The sequence below is a fragment of the Lepidochelys olivacea genome, assembly GCF_965140295.1.
Source record: "Lepidochelys olivacea isolate rLepOli2 genome assembly, chromosome: 8".
Taxonomy (NCBI): domain Eukaryota; kingdom Metazoa; phylum Chordata; order Testudines; family Cheloniidae; genus Lepidochelys; species Lepidochelys olivacea.
Genome location: NC_140418.1, coordinates 46,454,123 through 46,480,016, shown reverse-complemented (window position 1 = coordinate 46,480,016; position 25,894 = coordinate 46,454,123). Strand labels below are relative to the sequence as shown.

At 47.2% G+C, this 25,894-nt stretch overlaps 1 protein-coding gene and 2 long non-coding RNA genes across 8 annotated transcripts in view; 2 read left to right on the top strand and 1 right to left on the bottom strand.

Annotated features, from left to right (window-relative positions):
* The first annotated feature begins 4,397 nt into the window (after window positions 1-4,397).
* Window positions 4,398-18,147, top strand: LOC311525170. Of its 2 annotated transcripts, none has more exons than XR_014712703.1 (4): window positions 4,398-4,788; window positions 8,478-8,645; window positions 15,305-15,447; window positions 17,765-18,147. It is a non-coding gene; the product is annotated as an uncharacterized lncRNA (long non-coding RNA). The 2 variants fall into 2 exon arrangements; XR_014712704.1 differs by lacking the exon at window positions 4,398-4,788 and adding an exon at window positions 6,740-6,864.
* A 1,946-nt stretch (window positions 18,148-20,093) lies between these two features.
* LOC311525165 (dimethylaniline monooxygenase [N-oxide-forming] 4-like) overlaps window positions 20,094-25,894 on the top strand; it is a 28,678-nt gene continuing 22,877 nt past the window's right edge. For 2 of the 5 annotated variants that reach the window (XM_084637029.1, XM_084637030.1), the window contains exon 1: window positions 24,697-24,950. Coding sequence is in view for 2 of the 5 variants with exons in the window: in XM_084637027.1 (XP_084493153.1) it covers window positions 20,444-20,545 (102 nt within the window). In the remaining 3 variants the exon portion in view is untranslated. The other 3 variants (XM_084637027.1, XM_084637026.1, XM_084637028.1) reach the window with 3 other exon arrangements.
* On the bottom strand, window positions 21,918-24,222 carry LOC311525171. The gene is made up of 2 exons (XR_014712705.1): window positions 24,147-24,222; window positions 21,918-22,723 (listed from the first exon to the last, which is right to left on the bottom strand). It is a non-coding gene; the product is annotated as an uncharacterized lncRNA (long non-coding RNA).

Here is a 25,894-nt window from a genome sequence, read left to right as displayed (position 1 = left end):
GTTTGTGCGAGGAGCTGGGAGCAAGAGGTGTGAGAAGGTGTACTGCTGGAGGACTGAGGCGTACAAGTGTTATCAGACATCAGGAGGAAGGTCCTGTGGTGAGGATAAAGAAGGAGTTGGGAGGAAGCCATAGGGAAGTAGCCCAAGGAGTTGTAGCTGTCACGTAGCTGTTACAAGAGCCACTGTAGACAGCTGCAATCCACAGGGCCCTGGGCTGGAATCCGGAGTAGAGGGCGGGCCCGGGTTCCCCCCATCCCCCCTCATCTCCCTATTTGATACAAGAGGAGGTGACCTGGACTGTGGGTCCCACAAGAGGGGAAGGTCCCTGGCCTATCCCCTGACCCACTAGGTGGGTCAGCAGAGACTGCGGGGATTGTTCTTCTCCCTTTCCCCACGCTGGCCAACAATGAGGTTAGCTGAGTGAACGGCAGGTTTGAGCCACTAGCAAAAGTGGCCAAACTGAGGGCTGCCATGAATCTCTGAGGCGAGCAAATCCGCGAATAGGTGCAGGACCCACCAAGGCACAGGAGGAACTTTGTCACAGTGGCTACTGTGCAGAACCATCCAATTCTCCAGCCAGCAGCCATGGTCCTGTTGCCCCTTCAGTTCTGGCTGACCGCTGCAGATCCAGCAGAGATCACGCATTGGAAAGTTGCTTCCCCAGATTATGCTAAAATAGGCAAGTTTCTCCCACTGTCGCTACCACAGCTAGCAATGGTGGGAATGCTAGAGGAGCTCAGCTGCCAGCAATGTTATCACTTTGTCTAACCCTGTTGAGAGTAGGTCTAGATGACATGTGATGGCTAAAATGCTAGCATCCTTCAGGAGCCCACCTCCAGGGGCTCAGGGAAGGGAACTATTGTAATGCTCTTCAAACTCAGAGCCTGTTCTTTGAAGGCACAGGATTCTGTATTACTTCTGAGAGTACAAACACCTGTAGTGCAGAGCAGAGAGAGGCTCAGGGGGCCTGGATGAAAGAGTTCAAACTAAAATCTCTCAAACACAGTTTAACACGGCTCAACAACTCGACTCAGTAGCACCACAGTGGGCAACATGGTTTAAACTCTTCTACTCCTGTACAGTACGTAGTGGTCAAGACCAGGCCTAACACAGAGTAAAACAGTTGCAACTTATTTTCTGTAATCACCATATTCCAAGTACTTTGAACTATTTTATATTTAAGCAATAGACGTTTTAGACCTCTGTGCCGGGGTGTCCACCCACACAAGACTGGGAAGGGTTATGGTGGCCAGGGGTGGGCAGGGAAGAGGAGCCAGGGAGCGGGGATTGGTTAAATGAGGCTCAGGTGGACAGGAACAAGAGGGGCCTGTATAAAGCCAGGGAGCTGATAGCAGAGAGGGGTTGCAGGGAAGGAGTCTGCAGTCACTTCCTGGGAGAAGGGAGATGTGTTCAGGCTATAGAGACAAGTACCTGACAGTTGCCCTCTGGGAGGAGGGAGTTGTAGGGCTGGCAAACCCAGAGCGAGGGAGAGCCAGAAAAGTAGGAAAGGCTCAGGGGAAAGCAGCAAGGCATAAGATAGTGCAGACCTAGGCTGCTGATCAGCAAGCCCCTGGGCTGGAACCCAGAGTAGAGGGTGGGCCTGGGTTCCCTTACCTACCACTGGGGAAGTGGCACAGACCAGGCAGTGGAGAGTGGACTGCCTGGGACAGTTTGCCCCAAAAGACTGCCCTACCCCAGAAGGGGAAACCACAGAGTGATCTGGCCGGACGGCCAAGTCACAAAGAAGGAGGTTGCAATTCCTGGTGCACGAGAAGGCCTGCAGAGGGAGAAAGTGATGGAGTGTGACCACAGGAAGGGGTGTTGGCCTGACGGAGCTAATCCCCAGAACTGCCAGGAGGTGGTGCTGTCCAGCGGTGAGTAGAGCACCCTATCACAACCTCTTTAAAGACTCAGGGGTCTGGATGGACCAGGGCTCAACTTAACTGCCTGCCCCATACTATGACAACCCCAGCCAGCCAGGGTCTCAAACTGACAATCTGAGGGAACACAGCAGGGGAGGGGAGTCCAAAAAGTTCAACCGTTGTGAAAACGTCAGTTATGAATTTGAGATCCTAGCACTTCCTTTTGTGTACGCTGTACACTGTGCCTTACAGTGAAAATGGGACTTAAGCATATAAGTCATTTTGGTGCTTTTGAGAATTATACACTGAATATAACATGCTGGCATGCAACCAATTGACATAAATAGCGCCAAGACCAGCCAGAGCAATGCAAATCATCAAGATTTCTTATTACATTTCCTTGTAATCATCAATTATCAGTCCTTTAGCATCTATATCATCACACTTCCAGTACTTCTGCAAGGCGTGAGGCTGCACTTACCTTAAGGCGCTCTTAGGAATGTGATCCCTGCTTGTTCTAATGTTTGGTATGGAAGAAACAAGTTTAAAACATCAAAAACAATTGCTTAAAGTTATTGTTCCCAGTTCTCTTGTGCCAATGTACTTGGACTTACGAAGGAGAAGATGCAGATAGCAGTAGTCCATTAAAATCCGTAATATGTTTTCTTGGTCTCTTGCTAGAAAGACAGCTGATTCTACAAGGGGACTTTCCTATACTGATTTGAATTAACAGAGAGAAATACAGTCCCTGAAATGAGTCTTGCCACCTCTCAGGCCTAGAAGCTCTTGGAGAGTCTGTCCACATGTCTGGTGGCATTTCTGGGTTCTGCAGCTTTTGTGGTTCAGCAAATTCTTCTGAGCCTGTGGCCCTGAAGGTGGCAAGAGACTGTCCATGTGGGTTAAGCACACTCTGACCCTCACCATGCTGACCTCGGTTTATATACCCTGTTTGGGGTCCGGTGGAAGAGGTCAATCCTCTTGTTTCTATTGCCAACTTGCTGAATGTGCTCTCAGATTTCCACGCTCCTGGTTTCTCAGTGGCTTTTGTTGATAGTGTTGACGTGTAACAAATTTCTTCGATGCTTTTCATATCTTTGCATTTTAAGAATTGTATTTCTCTATTAATGTCTGCTATTAACTGGAATTCCTCCCCTTCCTGCTTGTCAAGCAATTTCATTTAATATTTCAAAAGTTGCTTATGTCTTTCAATGGTCTTTTTTCCTCCTTCTGTTAAAGAAGTCCAATAATTTTAAGAGTGCAGCAATCATTTAGAAAGAAAATCAGCAAGAATCCATTATAGAGGACCTAGTTCATACATTTATATAACCAAAGAATGTATAAAGCATTGCACATCCTTTAGGGCTTGCAATAAAATAAGAGACACATCCTGTTTTTATGTTCTGTTTCCTATCTGAGGATTTGGAGGTTTCTTCGACAATATGTCTTGTAGTTTGGGAAGTGGGTGTTGATCTCTCATTGTCTTAAGTTCCTTTAGCAGGAGATAACGTGGAATAGGCAAAGAGGTGATTACTGAAACCCTCCTTGTGGACAGGAGAATAGAGGGATTGCTTCCTGATGGAAGGGGCAGAGAGAGAGAGACATAAGCCCAGAACTTCAATGAGAGTTAGATGCCTAGTTCTCATTGATTTCAATGGGAGTTAGGTGCCTAAATACACATGAGGAACTAGGCCCTAGTAATTCACTACCAAAATATTCAATGCATATTAGACATCTGTACATCTGTGACAAACATGGGAATTGTCTGTAATATTTTAATGAACTATCTGCGTAACTAGTCTGGACTTATCACTGGTGTCACTACCCAGTGAGGGGCAAGAATTGATTTCCTCCCTAGGGCCATGTCTACAAACTGTGGTCAACCCAAGTTATCACAACACATAGTCACCAAAGCTTGGACGTTGCTCAAGCACGTGCATACTTGGCTGCTTGCATCAGCACTGCAGGTAGTCCCGAGAAGTGCCTCTATTGATATGAAGTGTGGTGCACCACGAATAGGTATACTGTATGCCATGCGTTGCCATCGGTGCAATGTCTTTTGGGAAATTTTCTCAGTGGGCTGGGGGCTAGAAGGGACTAGCCCAGGGATCTCTGACTGCGGGGCCAAGTTCCCACCATGCAACTTTTTCCATCCCATAATGCCATCCATATCCCATAATTTTGGCACCTCTTTTTAAGAATCCCACAAACCCAGGTAGCGTGCACACACACAGACACGCATGCACAGAGAGAACGACACATCGTGATTGGAACTGGCTGAAGGACATCAAACAAAGAACTGAGGATGGGATAAAGTGACCAGCCTGGCAGAGAAGAGGGGTCACTCTTCCCCGCTCCAAGGCCTGATATGCTACAGTGACCAAGAGAGACTGTGATGGAGCACCTGCCCCACTCTGGGCTCTAAGGGAAGAGCTCTAGCGAAGCTGCACAGGATGCAGCCAATCAGGGCCAAGCAAGCCCATTTTAACAGGGAGCTGCAGAGCAGAGGAAGGCAGTTCTCTGCTGGGAGCCCAGGGAGGAAGGACTGTGTCTCTGGAGGGCAGAGAACTGCCAGCACCCTGGACAGAGCCGTGCTGCTAGCCGGGATCAGGAGAGTGAGAGACAATTCCTGGCTGGCTGCTGGTGTTTTCAGGCTGAGACCCTGACGCAAGAACAAAGAGGATGCTAGGGCCATGAAGAAGTGGTCAGACAATTCGCTGCAGTAGCCACTAAGGGAAGTGGCTGAATAGCGGACTGCAGGTCCCCCGGAAGCGGGGAGCACAGTGTGTGGCGTGGCCAGAGGGCTGTGTCGCTGAAGTGGACGCTGCGGTCCTTCGAGAGACGTGGGTCCTAGCGCAGGAGTGATGGCAGTGAGGAACCACTAACACAGGGCTAATTCCTAAGACAGCCAGCAGGAGGAGCTAAAGTGGTGAGTGAACCCCATTACAGGGACATATTCTGCAGCAAGGGTTTCAAGGACTTTGGAGCTTGCCAAGGTGTCCATGTGGCAGATGAGTGACACGTGGTCAGATAGCTTTGCATGGAAGCTGTTTATTGTTTCCAATATATGTTCTCTCCATTGTGCTTTTGTCCTGACTAAATAATACCTTTCATCATGAGAGCTGGTTAACCCTGTCCTTGCCCCTGCGACAACAGGACAGCAGGTGCTGAACTACACTCTGACTTGATCACGGTAAATTGCAGCATAAGTCACCAGTCTGGAGGAACCTGAGAAAGGTGATGACTAGCAGCTGGACACCTTAGTGGGGTGCCCTCAGAGGCCAAGAAGGAGGGCCAGTGCAGTTACCTCGGGAACCACGTGCAACAGAGATGACTATTTTCTGCAGTGTCTTTGTGAGATCTTACTGCATTAGCTTTATGTACCATGGGCCAGGGATTGCATATAATTCCATAGGGGAGAGGAACTGAGAATGGTGGAGGTGATTAGGCAAATTCACACAGGTTGTAACACCTCCAAGGAGATGTCACCATGCAGAGAATCTCACCTAAACTGGTTCAACTGGATTCTCCAGAGACTAACTGGCAAAGACAAGACTTTTACAATAATAGCCTGAGTTTAAACTGACGCCAGTGCAGATCCTGCAAACAGACAGGACCTTCTGGCCAAGGGGGCACCCAATCCTTCTTGGGAAGTGTTGGAAGGACTTTTGTCTGAGACTCCATAAGACTGAGGGGTGACTTCTGGTAACCTTTGCATATATATGTGTGTATAGCACATGTATAGTAACTCTTAATGTTTTTGTATGTTTTCTCTGTCATGCTTTCACCTTAAGGATAAAAGTGCTTGCTTAGAGTTGGGTGGGAACTTGTGACTGCTGGCGATTACAGCCATTCAGAGCCCACAGAGAGAAAGCAACATGAAGATGCTGGCCTCGTCAGGCAGTCTGGCTTACAGGGGATATTGCACTGTAGGCAGGGAACTGTACAACATGGGAAAGACCCCTGTCGGAATGGGGAGAGATGCAAGTCTCTGCACAAGAGGTGACGGCTGAGGAGTCAGGGGGCTAGAGTAGGTGCCCTCAAGGGATCAGGGAGGGGAAACACAGGGGCAATTGCCCTGAACTGTGATACCATGACAATAGGGTTTCATTTGGGGGGTGCCTTAGACAGGCAAAAGGGCTAGAGACTTAGGGGCTGTATTGTGATGGAAAATCCAACCACTTCATCCACTCCAGTAGTGGCACACAGTCAACATAAGGGATCTGGGCCTCCTGTTACACCCCACGGCATAGCAAACACACAGGGACATGATCTGCTGTAGCCAGGCTCCTGTCAGCTGCCCAGATGGCCTCTTGGGGCCATAGGCAGCCCTGTGTAAGTTACAGCGGCCCTGAAGGTGCTGTAATGTAAACCAGGGGCCTGGTCTGCAATCCGGGAGGCACAAGGTGAGTCTCCTCAGCCTTCTACTGCTGCCCCACATTTCGTACCCTGAGCAGGCTCAGCCAAAACAGAAAATCAGAACCTCTCTTCCTTTTGGAAACAAAAGCCCAGCTTCTCCTTTGCAGGGCCCAGTGTCATCAGTAGCACGGAGCTTGCCCAAAGCCCTTTAGCTCCTCAATGCAATGCAGGCTGTGGAACCAGTTTGCAAGTCAGCATCCCTTCCTGCCAAATTCATGTCTTGCTGTGATTAGGGAACTATTTACCTATTTCCACCTAACAGCAATAAGCCCTTGCTGTCTCTGGGTCTCCATCTAGTCCCACAGCTCAGATTGCATGGGTCCCTTGTTTGCTGGTTTTGAAAAGCAATCAGACAGCCTCCCACATCTGAGAACTTTGCTCCTGCCAATGCCAGCAAGGATCAGTTATGTAACTGCCAAGGGAAAGGGGGCAGTTCCACATTAAGAGAACTCCCCGCACATATTGTTGTGTGTCCAATATTCTTCCAGTGCTGTGGAAGTTGAATTACTGAGAGTGATGCTTTCCCTAGCTGCCCAGACACCCTTGTGAAGGGACGTGGCTTCCACAAACAAGACACATATGTGAGGTAAGGGAACTAAATCAATCTATGCACACAGAAGGTAAAGTGGGACCACATGATAGGGACACAGTTAATAGGCACAGCTCTTTAACTAGTACAGATGACTGGGGATGGTTTTCCCGCAATGCATTTGGTTTACTTTAGAATCACCTCTGCAACTTTACGTTGACTAATAGACCAGCTGGAAGCAGATATAGATAGATTAGATATAGAATTATATAGATATAGATTTTCATGCACAGCTGAACTTCTATGACAGGCAAGCCGAAAAGCACTTGAGACAATAGAAGCTAGGATGTGCCTTATGCAAACTTTGTTCAGTTTTGACACGTGTGTATTCGTTTCATAGCAGATGGCTTTAGAGAGTCCTTAATAAATACAAATGGATGCAAAAAGGTGCAATTACTGGGCAGAAAAAGTGCTAATTTAATAAACAAGAGCAGGTAAACAGGATGTGTTTCTGTAGTGTACGCTCCAACTTCTGTGCTAGGAGGTAGGAACCGAAGCAACAGAGCTGGTCAGGAAATGATCTTTTTTTCCTAAAAAAAGTCAGTGAAAACAAGCAAAACCCCCCCAAACCTCATGGCTGTTGAAATTTTTCCATGAAAAAATTGGGTTTTCACCAAAAATTGAAAACGTGAACGGGAAAAAAATCCGTTTTCTCCTAAAACTTGAACTTATTAACAGAAAACTCATTGTCAGAGAAAGACGTAAGACATTCCAGTGGCTGGGAGCTGATGCTAGAAACATTCAAACTGGCAATAAGTTGCACATTTTTAACAGTGAGGGTAATTAACTATTGGAATAACTTACCAAACTGTGTGCTGGAGGCTTTATCACTTGAATTCTTTCAATGAAGCCTCCATGTCCTTCTAAAAGAGAGGTCCTGGATCAGCCACAAGATATTGGGCACAATGCAGAGGAATTATTGGATAAAATTATAAATTCTGTGTTTATGCAGGAGGTCAGGCTAGATCATGATAGTGATCACTTCTGGCCTTAAATGTTTGTTAGCTATTTTTATGCAGGGTAATTATGTTGAAAAACACATATTCTTGTTGCAATATTCGATTTAATAGGACCATGTCTCTGTCTTTGGAGGAGAACTCTATCACTGCAATGTTCAGTGATCACTTAGTACTTGCAAGAGGGACTTGAGGCTGTGTCTCTTGCCAATTTCGGTTGGACATATTCCTGGAGATTTAATCACGTGACTTAATCTTTAAAGATTAATGTTTAGTTCCTGGAGGCTCCCGGACAATCCTGGAGGGTTGGCAACCTTTAGTCTGGCCCCAAATGGCTGTGCATAACAACAAGAGATTCACAGTGCCCCCGCTCAAGCTCTCTGTCTGGGAAGCTCAGCCCATAAAGGCACAGTCCCCAGTATCACAAATACTAACTGAATTCTGTTGCTCTTTAACCACACATGAGCATCTGCTACTTAAGATCATCCAACCCCCTTTGTATAATGAACAGGAATGGCAGATGTGCCTGTTGAATCTGAGAGGCAAACTGGTAATTACTTTCTCCATAACACTGTCCTCTTTGTTTATAATATAAATTGCTGATTCTTTTCACTGAAGTGATACCAACTCTATGCCCTGAATTCTACCCACCAGCAAGACTGCATGATCTCCCCCCAGTAAAGGGCAGCCACGGTGAAGAGAGTTGCAATTATCGGAGCTGGTGTGAGTGGACTGACCTCCATTAAGTGCTGCCTGGATGAGGAGCTGGAGCCCACCTGCTTTGAGAGAAGCGACGACATCGGAGGTATCTGGAGATTCACAGTAAGTGGGGCGGTTCATTGCCTGTGGAGTAAGCTGTTTACATGTCACTAGCTACACCTGTGCGTCCCAGGCCAGTAACCAGAAGACACTTTTCATTAACCAAGAAATGAAGTCAATCTAGCTCAACAGCCTTAAACAGAACTAGTTTGTTCAAAGAATGGCAGTGTCCCATTCGAACACTGGAGTGTGGCAGTCACAAGCCTCTGTATTGGATGCAACGTTTGGATCCCGCATGCTCCCCAGGCCCCTAGGTTTGAGCAGCGTTCAGACACAGTGCCAGGATGCAAACTCTCTGGCTGGCACCCTCCATGCTGCCCTCAGCCTCAAGACCAGTGCTGGCCCCCCTCAAGTAGCTTATGCCCACTCTCACCAGAGCTCCACACACATGGGCACTTGGAGTTTAATCCTTCGGGGACACGTAACAGATAAAGCGAGGAATTCAGCCCTTGCGAAGGAACACCTTAAGCACGTACACTTTACTCTCAGGGTATCTCTACACTGGAGCTGGAACTGTTATTTCCAGCTTGGGCAGACATACCTGCCCTCGCTCTGGGAGAGCTGGCATACTAAAAATAGCAATGGAGAGATGGTGGCATGAGCCATGAGCAGAGCTAGTCACCTAAGTACGTACCTAGGGTCATGGATGGTTTCATACTTGGGGTGGCTAGCCCCTGTCCTCACTTCTGCCACCATGGCTAGACTGCTGTAATTGATGTGCTAGCTCAATCTAAGCTAGCATGGGTATGGGGATTACGTTCCCTGCCCCAGTGTAGACATACTTTTCGAACACATATGAGATACAGATCTATGGGAAAACAAGGAACACCTGAATGTAAGACCCTGCCTTGGCGACCAAACCCCAAAGGGAGTGGCGAGATCAGTGTCCTTCAGGGCATAGAGCCCTCCAGCCTGCCCCTCCTCCTGCTCAGTTTTCTGCTTCTAGCAATGGGCTCTTGCTTTCTTGTTAGGGAACGTGTCTCTTTTAAAAGCAGGGTCTAACACTTCTTCCTGCTTCTCTTCTCACCCTGGGGCTTTTGCATTCCCTCTTTCAGATCTGTATTGTACCACAACAAAAGTTTTATTCCACACTGAGGGTTAGAGTAGAAAATGGAGTTCATAGAATCAAATGGAATTCTGAAACTTACACAGACATATTCCCAGCACTGTCGGGGGGGGGGGGGGGAGAGAGGTATTACATTAAGTAGGTCCTAAGTCCCTGCATCCCAGTCTATCCCTATTGTACAATGATACTTAGCATCTTCAAACTGCTGTACTGGTAACTAATTAATCCTCAGAAGCCCCTGCGAGTTAGACGCCACAGCTGATGTCGGTCATTAGCAACTACTCATTTACCAGCAAAAAGCAGTTTATTGGCAACCTTTGAATAATGGCCAAAGTCCCATGCAAGCTGTGACAGCAGAAGCTGGGGCTTTCTGCAAGGGTGGGGCTGCACAGTACTTCCTCCTTCTCTCTTTGCCCTGCACCCTGCCCTGGCATCAGGGACCTGGGCTCAGCATGTCCCAGTGCTTCCTTCCCTGGCTGCAGCCCACAAATCTGCCTGCAGCCAGGGTTTTCCATGGACAGTAGGAGGCCGTGGGGGTCCACAGGGCTGCACAGTTTCTCCCACCAGCTGTCTGGGCTGCAGACTCAAAGCCAGCAAATTCATTACAAGGGGAATGTCTCTTCCAAAAGAATAGTCAATAAGCAACAAGCCAGTTGCTAATATCTGAAAGCCGTTAACATTAAGGTCAAGGGGATGGGATCAGTTCTCAGGGAAAATGTTGCTAATAACCACAAGTTGCCTTTATTAAGCTTGCTAATGATTGGCATCCACTATATTATTAACCCCACCTGATGGGTGGAGAAACTGAGGCACAGAGAAGTCAAAATGTGCCCAAGGTCATACCAGTAAATTAGTTGGCAGCTGAGGAACAGAATTTTAAGAGCCCTGACTCCCTTGTCCCATGTCTGTTCTTCTAATCCACACCCCGTCCTGGAAGTTCTTCCTAAAAAATGACTGGAGTTGGCAAAATATCTTCAGAGCGGCCTAGTAATTGGCCTGAGCAGCTCATGTGACAAAGTGCCACGCAATGCATAAGAATTCAGCTGTGCAAGCCTAAGTGAAAACATCAGCAACAAATTCCCCAGTATTTGAGTCCATTGTCTTTCACGCTGTCCCTGTGTGAGAAGGGGAAAATCAGTGCTTTAATTCGCAGGGAGTGCAGAAAACACTTCAGATCCTGGCAGACTCCTCTCTGTCTGGTGAAGCCGCCTCCTTGAAAGCCCATGGGGACAAGAAAGGGAAGGTGGGAAGGACAGGAGTCACAGATGTCCGTCCCTCACATAGTCTCAGGGACTTGATTATGTGGAACATGCTCAAATGCTCCCTCAGGATGTGTCTATGCTGCAGTCACACACTGGTGGCTGGCCAGTGTCATCTGACTCTGGCTCACGGGGCTCAAGCTAAGGGGCTGTTTGATTGCAGTGTAGACAGGCTCAGGCTGGAGCCCACGCTCTGGAACCCTCCCCTCTCATGGGGCCCCAGAGCCCGATCTTGAGCCCAAAGATCTACACACCCCCTTAGCCAGAGCCCCCCCCAAGTCCAAATCAGCTGGCACGGGCCAGCCATGGGTTTTCAATTGCAGTGTAGACATACCCTCGGTGCCCCAGAGAAAGGGGAAACGGCCCTAAAGGTTGCTGCCAATGTGCCACGATGGAACGTTCCTTCCCAACATCAAGGCTCGGGTGGTAGATGCTGCAGCCACAGCGGCAGTAGGACGGCGGGGACATGCATTCTGGAGGAGGCATTCCGCCCACGGAGTGGTGACGCAGGCAGAGTGCTGCCATGGACACAGCTATCATAAAAGGCTGTAGAATGGCCTCCTATCAGAGTGCTAGCTGATGTGGAGGGGAAGAGGGCCCTGGCCTCAGATGACTCCTCTAGCAGTGCTCCAGAGGCAGTGCTCCCTCTGGAGTGTCTAGTGCTTCCCTCCACACTGGATCCTTAGGGAATGCCAGTGTGGACATTCCTCCTGCCCTCTTTGCGGCTGCACACGGCAGAGGAAAGGGGCCCTGCTGTTCCCCCTCCGTGACATTTGTGCAGAGATCAGCGGTGATCAGTTTAATTCTGTTGTGAGTGCAACAGCCTGGGCCAAATTCTAATTCCTAATCTCGTCTGTGTCCCGCCTTGAGTGGAAACCAAACGCTGTGAACAAAAAGGGGTTGGTAGGCGTATGCTCTCCCGGGCTGCATGCATAGAATGCATTCACCCTTCCCTGTGACACTGTGCCGATAGGAACATGTTGAAGATGGGAGGCCCAGCCTTTATAAATCCATGGTCAGTAACACCTGCAAGGAGATGTCGGCCTTCACAGACTTCCTGTATCCTGAGGATTTTCCAGTCTTTCTGTCCAACTCCCAAGTCCTGGAGTATCTCAGGATGTGTGCCAAGCAGTTTGGCCTTCTGAAGCACAGCCAGTTCAAGATGAGTTATAAAATGTAGCGGCTGGTCCACATGAGAAGATAACAATCTACCAGAACTGCCAGCTGACGGAGGAACTTCTTCAGGTAAGCAGTCTAGGCTCATGCCTTTGGCGCCGAAAGTGCTGAGCTTGGATGGGGTCAGACAAGGATCACAGGAATCAGACACCTCTCTGAGTCAGGCTATTTATTATGTATAACTTGTATTGTGGTGCTTATGAGCCCCCATCCAGACCAGGGGCCAGATTTCTAAAGGTATTTAGGTGCCTAAAGATGCAAAAAGGCATCTAATGGGATTTTTCTAAAGCATCATGGTACCTAACTCCCACTGAAATCAACAGGAGTTAGGCACTTCTGAAAACCCCACGAGGTGCCAGTCTGAATCCTCAGGTGCCTAAATACCCTTGAAAATGTGATCCAGGGCCCTGCTGTGATAGGCACTGTGCAAATATACAACACAAAGACAGTCCCTGCCCCAAGAAACTTACAATCAGAGCTGGCTGCAAAATGGAAGGTCCTCACAAAAAATGTGGTGATTTTCGGGAGGGGGGGAAAGTCCCAAACTGGGACAAAATGTCAGAAATGCAGGTTTTTTATGTTGTGGGAAGAGTTTTCAAGAAAAAACATCCACCTCGGAACTGAAACCTTTGCAGCTTCCCTGGGGATGTCAGAGAGGCAGAGAACCCAGCCACTCAGACTCCATCTCTGGCTCCCAGAGCTGTGGGGTGGGGGAGAGGCAGGGAGGCCTCTGCAGCCTTCAAGGAAAGCTTGTCTCTTTCATTGGCAGAAGGTTAAATTGATAAGAGCATTCCAGGCGAGCAGCCAGGAGGCTGTCATAAACATTTTCCCGTCAGAAATTCAATTTTTTTTCTGCAAAATGGAAACTTTCTCGTGGACAACTCTGGTTTTGCAGAAGTGGCAAACTTTGACCAGCTCTACTCATGATTTAAATAAATCTTCCTCCAGGCCAAAGTCAGGGCTGTCCCCCTCCCTATCTGGAAAATGGTCCAGAAAATTTTCCTAAGCACACATTTTCGTAGACTGTTTACTTATATTTGTTACACTCATATCTCATGCTGATGGACGATATTTGTTTGGTTCAATGATTCAGACCACAGTCATCAGTGTAAGGAAATGCCCAGATTTCTCTGCCACTGGCCAGTGGGCTATTGTCACGGAGTTTCATGGGAAGCAGGAGTCAGCTGTCTTTGATGCTGTTATGGTTTGCATTGGCTATCTCTCTGATCCATCTCTACTGCTGGAGTCTTTTCCTGGTACAGGATGTCTAGTGTTTACTATTAAGTATTTGCGTGTGTTTGGCAAGAAGACTAACAAATCCACAGATGGAAACATTTTTGTTTCCATGTTCTAATTTCCTGGATCTGGCAACTGCCATCATATTGACATGCATAATTAGGGAAAAGCTTTTGTTTTCCAGCTATCCCTTTTTCAGGTCTGGCTAATTGATAGGCATGCTTCCAAGGGACAAGATTATTTCTCTTAAGAAGGCTGTTCAGAGAAGCTGGCTGCACTAACAAGTTAGAAAGCGTTATTGGTGTGGGTTAGGGCAACAAAAATAGCGCGGGGCCAAATTAATCTGTGGTGAAAGCAGACAAAGCTTCTGTGGAATTGCACCTGATTACAGCCGCATTTGAATTTGGCACATAATCACCAAACAGAAGTTGTAGGCCTTTCCCTAATCTTTCTCCACCATTTAACTTTGTCAAGTGCTTCTCAAGAATGAGGACGAAAGATTCACAGCAGGTTTTGCTGGTTTTTGGTTTTTTTTTTTAAATAACCTGCATTCTCCCAATTGGTGTGTTAAACACAGCCGTCTCTCTGGACCACCAGGAGGAACTGGGTGTTGCTCTGTGCTACCATCAGTTTTTAAACACTGGCTGCAGTTGCATTATCTCAGATTTTCTAACCACAGAGCTCACTTTGGAGGGGGAGGAATGGACAACAAAGTTTCCAGTGGTACATTCCTAAGCGGGTTGCAGTGGGACTAGGGTCCTGTCACCAAATCCATTGCTGACCATGGATTAGAATGTCTTGTTTATTTCTGAACCAGTTGCCCTTACAAACGTAGATCGACAGTAGGTCTAGTTTCAGAGTAGCAGCCGTGTTAGTCTGTATCCGCAAAAAGAAAAGGAGTACTTGTGGCACCTTAGAGACTATCAAATGTATTTGAGCATAAGCTTTCATGAGCTACAGTAGGTCCAGTGTGATTATCCAGAATAATGTAGTGCTGTCGGGTCTCTACTGTAGCACTTTTTTAACGGTATAGTAACTCCAGCGTTGTTAGTTACACACACCCACTCAAAGCCATAGAAATCACTTTAAAACATTTGGGGCCCAATCCTGTTTCCTTTACTTGCTGTTGGGGGCTGAGGGATAAGGAGGTGGTAGTTCCTTCTCTCCCCTGCTCCAGTCATAGATTCCCTGACCAGAAGGGTCCATTGTGATAATCTAGCCTGACCTCCTGTATAGCACTGGCATAATTCCCCAACATAATTCCTAAGGAAACATCCAATCTTGATTTAAAAACTGCCAGTGACGGAGACTCCACCATGACCCTTGGCGATTCTCCTAGTTCTGGTTTCTGTGGGAGGAGAAGCGAGACAGGGACAGTTCTATCTGCTTTCTCCTCCCTGGCTCTGCTGATCACCATGTCTGCAGGGCAATCACTTTTCATTGATTCCAAGACCTCCTGCATAATACAGGCCATGGAACCTCTCCCAGACACTGTCTGCATCCAGCCCATCACTTGAACTGGAGCTAGAGCCTCCCTTTTAGAAAGGCATCCAGTGTGCATAGGAAGGTTCCAAGTATGGGAGAATCTACCATATCCCTAAAGAAGTCGCTCCATTTCTCTGGAAGGGCCTTAGGACTTAGGCCCCCTCCCCTCTCCAGGAGCAAGTCTCCAAGAAAGGGCAAAGATTAAGGTTATTAGGACTATTTATCCCCTGAAAAATATAATAGCAACAAGCCAAATCCTGAAGTCATCTGTTTTTTTTTTCTGTCCTCACCACCAAAACACACCTCCCATTAACGCCAACAGACTCCAGAATATGGCCCCAAATTATAATTGACAGTTATTTAAGTGATATTTGCCAGATACCCTAAAGTGCCATTGATCATCCCTCGTGTCAGTGAGACCCTTCCCCTCTTCCTCACAGGGACAGAGACGTTTCAAGGCAAGTACTTTCACAGCCGCCATTACAAGCATCCAGATGTGTCTGAGGGGAAGAGAGTCCTTGTGATTGGCATGGGGAATTCTGGAGTGGATATCACCGTTGAGGCCAGTCATGTGGCTAAAAAGGTACAGTTCTTCCAGTTCCTTTCAAGTCCGCAGGGAGAGTGATGTTAATTTTTGTTATATGCAGTGACAGGCAGCAATGAAGCCATTTAGAAATCACACCGAGCAAACTGTCAGGAGAAAGGAACTGAGAACCTCAAACTGTGGGGGTGCAGAGGAACCTTCGGGTGGGGGCAGAGCAGGGCCTGGGCCGGCCCCCACGGGGGGCGGAGGGGGAGCACTATCCATCCCATCCCTGCCCCCAGCTCTGCTCTGGTCCCACCCACAGCTGTGTCCCAGGCTTCTGGCCCTGCTCCCACCGCAGCCCAACTGCAGCTCCACTCCCACCCCCGCCCCCAGCTTCAGCCCCTGGCCTCTGCTCCAGCCCTGCTCCCGACCCCAGACCCACCCCCAGCTGTGGCCCTAGCCTCAACACCCTTACCCCGTCTGCGTCCCCGAGCCACGGGCTTGCTCCTGGCCCCGAGGGGGGGGGAAATGGGGTAAGGGGGGGGAAGTGACCCTCAACATTTGGCGACCACTGTTCTAGAGGTTATTTGCACAGAATTGGAATATTGCTTTTTCAGAGACCCATGAGGCAATGAAAAGTGCTACCAGACCCAACAGTCTCTAGTCCTTTAACATAATCCAACAGTGTCTTTATGGCATTGTGGCTTCCAAGGTAGCGGCACTTGGACTGAGGAGTCCAATATGGCTTTGTCCTACCCCTACACCTCCCTCACACAATTCTGAGAGACCTCAAAGTCTTTGCTCATTGGTTAGCTGGGTAAAGTCAGGGGACAATCCTTGTCTGGGATTAGTTTCGTAAATGCAAGGAAAGCAATTCACCCTCCAAAGCTTTGCTGCTCTGTCTTCTAGGTGATGATCAGCACTGGCCGAGGTGCGTGGGTGATCAGTTGAGTGTTTGACAATGGTTACCCATGGGACATGGTCTTCCTAACTCATTTCATAAATGTGATCCGGAATTCCCTCCCTGGGCCCAGGTGCAGGAAGGGGCTCTGAGCTGGGGCAGGGGGTTGGGGTGCAGGAGAGGGGATGGGGCAGGCTCAGGGAGGAGACTCTGGGCTGGGGCAGAGAGTGCGGGTGTGAGAATGGGAGCAGGCTCTGGGTGGTGCTGACCTCAGGTTGGGGGGTCCCTGGAAGTGGAGACATGTCCCTTGGCTGCTTGGTGGAGGGGCCAGGCAGCTCTGTGCAGTGCGCGCTGCCTCCGCCCAGAGGCGCCACCCCCACAGCTCCCATTGGCCACGTTTCCCAGCCAATGAGAGCTGCAGAGCCTGTGCTTGGGGAAGGGCGGGGACAGTGCATGGAGCCACCCAGCTGCCCCTCGCCTAGGAGCCGAGGAACATCTCGCCACTTCTGGGAGCTGCACGGCACCAGGTAGGGAGCCTGCCAGCCCCGCCAACCAGACTTCTAATGGCTGAAGTCATCAGGGTCCCTTTTCAACTGGGGTTCTTGTTGAAAACCAGATACCTGGCAACCCTAGATGTAACATAGGAATGTATAAATCTACACCAGAAGGCAGGGTTCGAGATGTGATCAGCTAGGTTTTCATAGGACAGCTGAAGAAGTGGGTCTCCTGGCCTGCTCTGTGTAGAGGTGTGGAACACTAGCATTGTACAGCCCCAGGCAGGGGTGCTGGAATGGGGTGGGCAGGAGCCATGGCCCTCCCACTTATTACCAGCTATAAGGGAGAGTGATGTGGGGGGAAGGGCGGAGAGGAGTGAGCAGCGCGGTGAGGTCTTGGGGGAAGAGGTAGCATGGGAGTGGGGCCTCAGGAGGAAAGGGCAGTGCACAGGAGCAGGGCCTCAGGGCAGGTAGGGGTGGCGCGTAGGAGCGGGGCCTGAGGGTTGGGGCAGGGGGCAGCACATGGGAGCAGGGCCTCGGGGGAAGGGGCAGCGTACGGGAGCCAGAGCCATGGTTCGGGCACCAGTGGCCCCCCACTTTTAGGGACCTTCTGCCACTCCTGTGGCCAGGAGCTAGTCCTGCCCACTAAGCTTTCATTATGTAGAGACTCATAAAGAGTCAGACAGTTTTTGAAGTGCATTTCTGCTCTGAAAAGTGACTCTGTAAAAGTACTGTGGGCGAACGGACCAGAACCCAGGAGAGCTGACAGTGATGTTTGCGTGAATATAGCAGGTTACAGGAGGGGTGACTTTAAAGACTTCAAGACCCTGGAGTCTCGTTCGGAGTTGGGTGGTAAACAGAACCCTGCTTTCACATTTCTGAGTCTTCCAGGTTGGAGGTCATTCTCCAGCTCGCTGCTGAAGCACATGGGGTTGCCCTGGTTGCCCCCAGCATTCTAACTGTTTCTGTTTCAATGCAGAGATGTGATACGGGAGCCTGTGCTGAATGATGACCTTCCAGGCTGTATCATCACTGGAAAAGTCTCAGTAAAACAGTCTGAAGGAGATCAAGGAAAACTCAGTCGTGTTTCAGAATAGCCCCACAGAGGAGCCTGTTGATGTCATCGTCTTTGCCACAGGATACAAGTTCTCCTTCCCTTTCCTTGAGGAATCTCTTGTCAAAGTTGAAAAGAAGCAGGCATCCCTGTACACATATATCTTCCCCCCCCCCCCCCAATCTGGAGAAGCCAACCCTGGCCATAGTTGGCCTCATCAAGCCACTTGGCACAGTCATGCCAGTTGTAGAAATTCAAGCTCACTGGGTCACACGAGTCTTTAAGGGTAGGTGGAGCAGGAAGGTTAGTACGACGTGAGCACTTCCTCAAAGAAAAAGGCAGTGTTTCAGACACAGGTGGTGAGCAAGTGGGTATGTCGCCCCATGGCGATGCAGACCTCAAAGGGATTCATCCAGGACTAGGAAAGGTAGTGCTCATAGACTGGTATCTAAATTGGGTTGCTCCACACTTTACCATCTTATAGAACATTTTACAACCCAGTGGCATCCTTAATACATGAACAAGCAAAATACCCCAAGAATCATCTTGGAAATAGTGAGCTGGATCTGTCTGAATAGAATTGCAGAGCCCTGTTTTATCCTCTAAGATACAGGTAACTCCCCTTGAAGAAAAGGGAAGTTTATTTGTATTCAGTGGTGAGAGAAGAGGGCCCTCTGTTTGTAACAATTGGGAAGCCATGACATGAGCGCTCACGTCAGCTCCTTGTGGATGGTGCAGTGGCCAGACTCACTCAAGAGTTTCAGGAGGCATTGTGTCCCCTTGAGGCCCACCACAGTCCTGGGCCTTAAAGGTACATTCCTGACCCACTGATAGGCAGCTGTATCCCTTTAGGGGCAGGAAAAATGGAAGAGCTTTTGTGTTACCAGGCAGAGCCGGTAATAACCGGGATTCTCCACTGCTGCACTAAGACCAGGCAGAATCCAACAGGCTGGTTCATCCTTTTCTCGTGGAGGGAGGCAGTTTCTCATCACCGGAGAGAACAGTGTTACACTCAGGACAACCTGGGGCCTGATTTTGATCTCACATCCACTGGTTTCACGCCAGTGTTGCTCCTTTGGGGCAGATCCTGATCTCAGTTATATCAGTGTAATTTCAGAGTAAATGTTGTGGACTTTAACAGGGTTACTCCAAAATCACACTGTGTGATTGAAATAATGTTCTGGTCCCTGGTTCCTACAGACGAGGATTCAAATCCCAGTCATCAGAGAAAGAGCCTCCAAAGCAGTGTCTAGACTAGAATAGAGGAGGTTGTTAGAAGGCACTAGCTAACACATTCCAACTAAGATGTTTCAGAAGTCTGGTGCAGACAAAGCCCTGGTGATACCGGTAGTCTGTGGCAATGGTTCTCAACTAGGGGTACGCAGAGATTCTCCAGGGGGTACTCAACTAATCTAAATCAGTGTTTCTTAACCTGGGGGTTGCAACCTTTAGGGGGGCTATAGGATGGGTTTGAGGGGGGGTCACAAGTGCAGGGCCAGCATTAGGAGGTGGCAAGCAGGGCAATTGCCCGGGGCCCCATGCCACAAGGGGCTCCATGAAGCTGAGTTATATGCATCAGTCCCACCACCTGGGGCTTGGGCGTCAGCCCTGCTGCTTGGGGCTCGACATTAGACAAGGCTCACAAGTGAAAAACACACTGAAATGTAAGTACAATATTTATATTCCAGCTGATTTATTTTATAACTATGGTCAAAATGAGAAAGTGAGCAATTTTTCAGTTATAGGATGCTGTGACACTTTTGTGTTTTTTATGTTTGATTTTGTCAGCAAGCAGTTTTTAAGTGAGGTGAAATTTGGGGGTATGCAAGACAAATCAGCCTCCTGAAAAAGGGACAATAGTCTGGAAAAGTTGAGAGCCACTGGTCTAGGGGGAACCTAAGCTTCAGCCAGTTTAGCTCTTGTAGACAAATCAGTGTAGATTTGAACAGTAGACTTCTCAAACATCTTCACAGATTCAAAGAGTTTAAGGGCAGAAGAGATGTTAGATGAGCCAGTCCAACCTCCTGTATAGCACAGGCCTTAAATTTCACCTCCGCCCCCATATTGAGCTCAATAACTTGTGTTTGGCTAAAGCATCTCTTTCAGATGTGAAGACATCAAGAAACAGAGAAACCACTATTTCTCTTTTGTTTGTTCCAATGATTACTCACCCTCAGTGTTAAAATATTGCCTTATATCTAATTGGAATTTCTCTGGCTTCAGTTTTCTCCCAGAAGGTTAGAGAGCACCTCTTTAAATCCTAGACTAGACAAGGTGTAAGAGAGGATGTGATTTGAGATGGTTCATTAGAACAATTAGGCCACTTGTCCAGCTGACAAGCCATGAGTTCTCTCTCCTTCGGGGAACAGGAGCCAGGGTTTCCAATCTGAGAACAAGCTCCAAATGACTCTGGCACCAGTTTAGCTAAATGGGCACAAACACCTGTGTGGATGCTCTTATTTCTGTGGTTTATTTCAGCATTGTTTAAATCTGCTCATAACTGAAGTAAGCTAAATTGAAATAAGAGCGTCCACACCAGCCTTTTCACCGGTGTAACTAAATTGGTTTAAAATCCCAACTGAAGTTGAACAGGTCCACCACTTCATGACGACAATCCCTTTTCTGGTTTCTAGGCTTGTGTCAGCTGCCTCCAGTGAGCACCATGGTGGAAGAGATCAACGAGGTGAAGAAAAACAAAATTCGCTGGTAAGCCTTGTCACCTAATGCAAAAGACTTTGAGCCAGATTTAGAAACCCCTGAACTTTGGGAGGTTATCAGAATGCAGTTCCAAATTTGGTGGCTGCTCCCTATCTCTTTATTGGGGTGTCCAAAATCTAGATGTGGATTCAATTAGCCTACATCGAGTGTGTTGGAAGTCCATCTTTTAGCTAGGAGCTATGTAATTATACAGGAAGTTTGGAATATCTATTCAAAGAAACCCACTGATGATCAAGCAGATCAAACTGCAAATGAAAAAAAAATGGGACTGAATTTCAATAGCATCTCCTCTGTTTTACCTATTGATCAGAATGACATCCCTTCCCCTTCTTTTCTGATTCGATAAGGTTCAGTTTGTCCTATGACAATATCCTGAAAACTGATTGCCTCGTGTATATTGATGAACTTGCCTCCTTGATCAGCACAAAACCCAATGTGCTGGCTCTGCTCTTCAAAAATCCAATCCTGGCCATGAACATTTTCTTTGGTCCATGCATAGTGTACCAGTACCGCCTGACTGGACCAGGGAAGTGGGATGGAGCCAAAAATGCCATCCTGACCCAATGGGACCGGATAGTGAAGGCCACAAGAACATGAGTTGTAGAGGAGCCTCTAAACTTCTGTTTCAATTTGCTTAAACTAATCGGCCTTTTTGCTCTCTTCGCTGCAATTTTTCTTGGTTTCAAGTAGTCCTGGTGTGATGTACAAGCCTGCATGGATAAATCTTTTCTGGCTAGACAATGTCTCTATATGGGGAAGCAGGAAAGCAAAACAGACAAAGGTCCTGGAAAAACAGAAGGGTTTCTAAAGTTAATCAAACTTTAAGCAATGTCACTAAAACATTTCTCCTCTAACTAAACTATATACCAAGACCTGTCTACCTGAGACCATTGCACAGATTTAACTAAACGTGTGATGGTAAACTGGTGCAGGCCCCTGTGTGGACACTCATTTCTTTTAAAAGTGATTTATTAGGGCTAGCTAAAATCTGTTAGGAATGGGCATCTGGGAAAGAGACGCTTTAGCTCAGCCGGAAGCTGTGGGCATGATTCAGGAATCAGTAGGTGGGATTCTTTGTCCTGTGCTACACAGGAGGTCAGGCTAGGAGACCATAATTGTCTCTTCTCCCCTTACATTGACATTTCTCAGATAAAGGAATGGGAAATTTAAAGTCCCTGGGTTTTAATAATCAGTTGTTAAAATCGCAAGGCCCCTCACCTGCAAGGCGCTGAGATCCCTCAAATCTCTCTGGAGTTAGTTGGCATTGTTAGGGAAAAAGGGTTCCCCTCCCGTCTAGGGTTAGGAGGGTAGCCTTCCCTGGACTTCTGTATTAGCCAAACAAAACACAGAGTCTTGGCTCTTAGATAAAGTGAGGCACTTTATTGCTAGCGAATACGACAGCTGAAGGGCTCACCAATTCCTTTTCAGAGGAAAATGGTGAAGCCCCGAACAAAGAACAGGGATGAGCTTTTATAGCTTGGTTCAACATACATTGTGATATCTCTTCCAGTTCGAACCGGTTAACCCAGTCTGTTTGAAGTTCTGGGGTAGGTAAGAGCATGGAGGCTTATCTGTATAAGGAATTCTCTCCCCAAAAGCAGGGAGTGCAGGTTACACACAGTTCGCATTCTTTCTATCCATAAACAAAGTAGAAAGGACAGATAAGCATAGAAAAAAGACAGCAGCGTAGCTTTACATGATTATAGGGTCGCTTTCTGGGTTTTTTTCCTATCAGCATCAAGGGTGTTCAGCACCTCCCAGGGAAAAATCTTTGGTTATTTGCTTTTGAGGCTGGGCTAGTTACCAGCAGACTCATCCATATGGCAATGATTGCTCCTGTCTGTGGCTGCGCTGCTCTTTCAGGAAGTCTTAGGTCCTGAAGATCTTGTGCAGTTGGCTCAGTTCTGTTCCTTTATTAACAATCTCTTTAAAGTAATAAACATGTCAGCTCTTCCAGAGGGTTTGCTTTGAATTTATTGAGTTGGTTGCCAGTTCTTCTGTGTGCATGCTTTGTGGGAGAACGGATGGTCCTGTGACTAGAGGGCTAGGGTGGTATTTGGGAGACCCAGGCTCAATTCCCTCCTCTGCCTGCTGGATTCAAGGCCCAGGTCCTCCTCAGACTTCCTGTGTGACCTTGGGAAGCCACTCTCTGCCTCAGTTCCCCATCTGTACAATGGAGATAATAACATATCCTGGCCTCACAGGAGTTTGGCGAGGAAAATACATGAAAGACTGTGAAGTGCTCAGATGCAACAGCAATGGAAACCATTTAAGTACCTTAGATTACTACAGGCTGTAGCATTAGCCCTTGAAACTTATGGCTTCTTTGTTTTGTTTTGGCTGCCGTAGACAACCCTTCATAATTTAGACAAGATTGTCATTGTGTTGTCATGCTTTTTGCAGTGTCATAGCTATATTGATCCCAGGATATGAGAGACAAAGCAGGGGAGGTAATATCTTTTATTGCACCAGCTTCTATTGGTGAAAGAGACAAGCTTTCAAGCAACATGGAATTCTTCTCTGTGTAACTTGAAAGCTAGTCTCTACCATCACCAGAAGCTGGTGCAATAAAAGATATTAGCTCACACCTACCTTGTCTTAGTGGTGCTTTAACATGTCTTAGTTCCCACAGTTGTAAGTTCTAGTGTGGACAATACAAAGCCACAAACATTTATGTGATTAAAACTTCAAGGGTGTGGCTGGATAGCTACGTTTCAGCTGTCAAGTGGAGTGTATTTGTGGAGAGGAGCCACACCAAGTGGGAATGACCCAGCCAGAATTCCTCTAGACCATGGTCTTTTTTTCATAGAGGTGGAGTCTATAAATTTTCCTTCCTCTCACCCCCATGCTGATGCAGGTTTGCTGGCCAGTATAGATGGAGGGGGGTCATGGGCCTGCTCTCACCCCAGCTGCAAAGGAGTGAGGGCATGTACATTGTGACTTCACCTTTTCCCTCCCCCCAGCCACAATCTGGCCTTAAATGTTTTGCAGACCCAAGCAACCGCCTGATCTGCCTGCATGGCTCAGTCATCTTGGTTACTATGTGTCAGGGTTCCTTCCCCACTCTGAACTCTAGGGTACAGATGTGGGGACCCGCATAAAAGACCCCCTAAGCTTATTCTTACCAGCTTAGGTTAAAAACTTCCCCAAGGTACAAACTTTGCCTTGTCCTTGAACAGTATACTGCCACCACCAAGCGTTTTAAACAAAGAACAGGGAAAGAGACCACTTGGAGATGTCTTTCCCCAAAATATCCCCCCAAACCCTACACCCCCTTTCCTGGGGAAGGCTTGATAAGAATCCTCACCAATTGGTACAGGTGAATACAGACCCAAACCCTTGGATCTTAAGAGCAATGAAAAATCAATCAGGTTCTTAAAAGAAGAATTTGAATTAAAGAAAAGGTAAAAGAATCACCTCTGTAAAATCAGGATGGAAAATACTTTACAGGGTATTCAGATTCAAAACACAGAGGATCCCCCTCTGGGCAAAACCTTAAAGTTACAGAAAACAGGAATAAACCTCCCTCTTAACACAGGGAAAATCCACATAAAACAAAAGATAAACTAATCCGCCTTGCCTGGCTTACCTATACTGGTTGCAATATTAGAGACTTGGATTAGGATGGGTTGGAGAAGATGAATTTCTGTCTGGCCTCTCTCAGTCCCAAGAGAGAACAAACATGTAAACAAAGAGCACAAACAAAAGCCTCCCCCAGCCCCCACCAAGCTTTGAAAGTATCTTGTTCCTTTATTAGTCCTTTGGGTCAGGTGCCAGCCAGGTTAGCTGAGCTTCTTAACCCTTTACAGGTAACAAGATGTTGCCTCTGGCCAGGAGGGATTTTATAGCACTGTATACAGAAAGGTGGTTACCCTTCCCTTTATATTTATGACACTATGGTTAGCCATTTAGAATTAGTGCATTTTTCCTTTTTTCTTGAGAGCGAATAGGAATGCATTTGAATTTCAATGCTACACAGGGGGAGGGAGGAAGGGTGTAAAGGTCAGAGGAGCTGAGGAGTGAATGAGCTGTAACCATATGGACTTTACTCTCTAATGTAATCTATAACCAGACAAAGTTAACTCAAAACCCAGTCAAATGCAAAACGAAAAAGACACCACAGAACCAGAAAGGTGAGTTTCTTTACTTAGAGTCCTTATTCCTGACTGCATTTTTCATGCTTTCAACAATCAATCCGCAAACTTGGCTGTGTCCAGAACCCCAGGGAGGACTGTGATTGGCAAGTGTGAAAGAAAGGTGTGGTGGGGAAATATTATGCTTTGTTTGACAACTACTCGTTGCACACATACAGAGCAACATTTCTGTATTAATTCCACCATGTGCTGAAGGCACACATCCAGACGTGTACTTTTTGCTACGACTTTGGATAAATGTAAGTAGCTTTTTTTTTCTTCTATTTGTTACTGCTTCTGTCTCATAAGAGAGACAAGGTGGGTAAGGCAATATCTTTTATTGCAGCAACTTTTGTAGGTGGAAGGGACAAGCTTTTGAGCTTCATGGAGCTCTTCCGCAGGGCACTTATGTTCTTAAAATGACACTTACTGATATAGTTTATAATACATATGTGTAGCTAAAGTTGTATACAAATTATGGAGTAAAATAAGTCCCATTTTCAAAAGTGACTTGGACACGTAGGAGCCCAAGTTCCATTGACTTTCAATCAGATTTAGGCTCCTAAATACCTACATTCAGTTTGAAAATGGGACTCAATAAAATTGTTCAAAGTGCCCATAGTTCCTATGGAACAAGAAGTAATTAAAGTTGTAGGTAGGTTTCATAGAATCATAGAATATCAGGGTTGGAAGGGACCCCTGAAGGTCATCTAGTCCAACCCCCTGCTCGAAGCAGGACCAATTCCCAGTTAAATCATCCCAGCCAGGGCTTTGTCAAGCCTGACCTTAAAAACCTCTAAGGAAGGAGATTCTACCACCTCCCTAGGTAACGCATTCCAGTGTTTTCACTAAGAGGGTGGTGAAAAGTTTTTCCTAATATCCAATCTAAACCTCCCCCACTGCAACTTGATATGCTCAATTTTTTTAATTGCCTTCTAACTTTCTGGACAGAAAAGTACTAAACGTCCTCCTGAATTTTCTCATGATGTCTCAGATTGGGGAATTTGCTTAGCAAGTGTCAAAGAAATCATTCTACTTCTTATCTCCCTCCAACTGTTGATTGAATTAACCAATTTGTTTGACACCTGGGAAGCTTACAATAGGGTATGAGACTTTGTCTCTTACTGAGCATTTGGAAAGTGCTGGATTAGATATTTATTTGCTACGTAAGCAAAAATTACACGTTTTCCATTTTTTTTTTTTG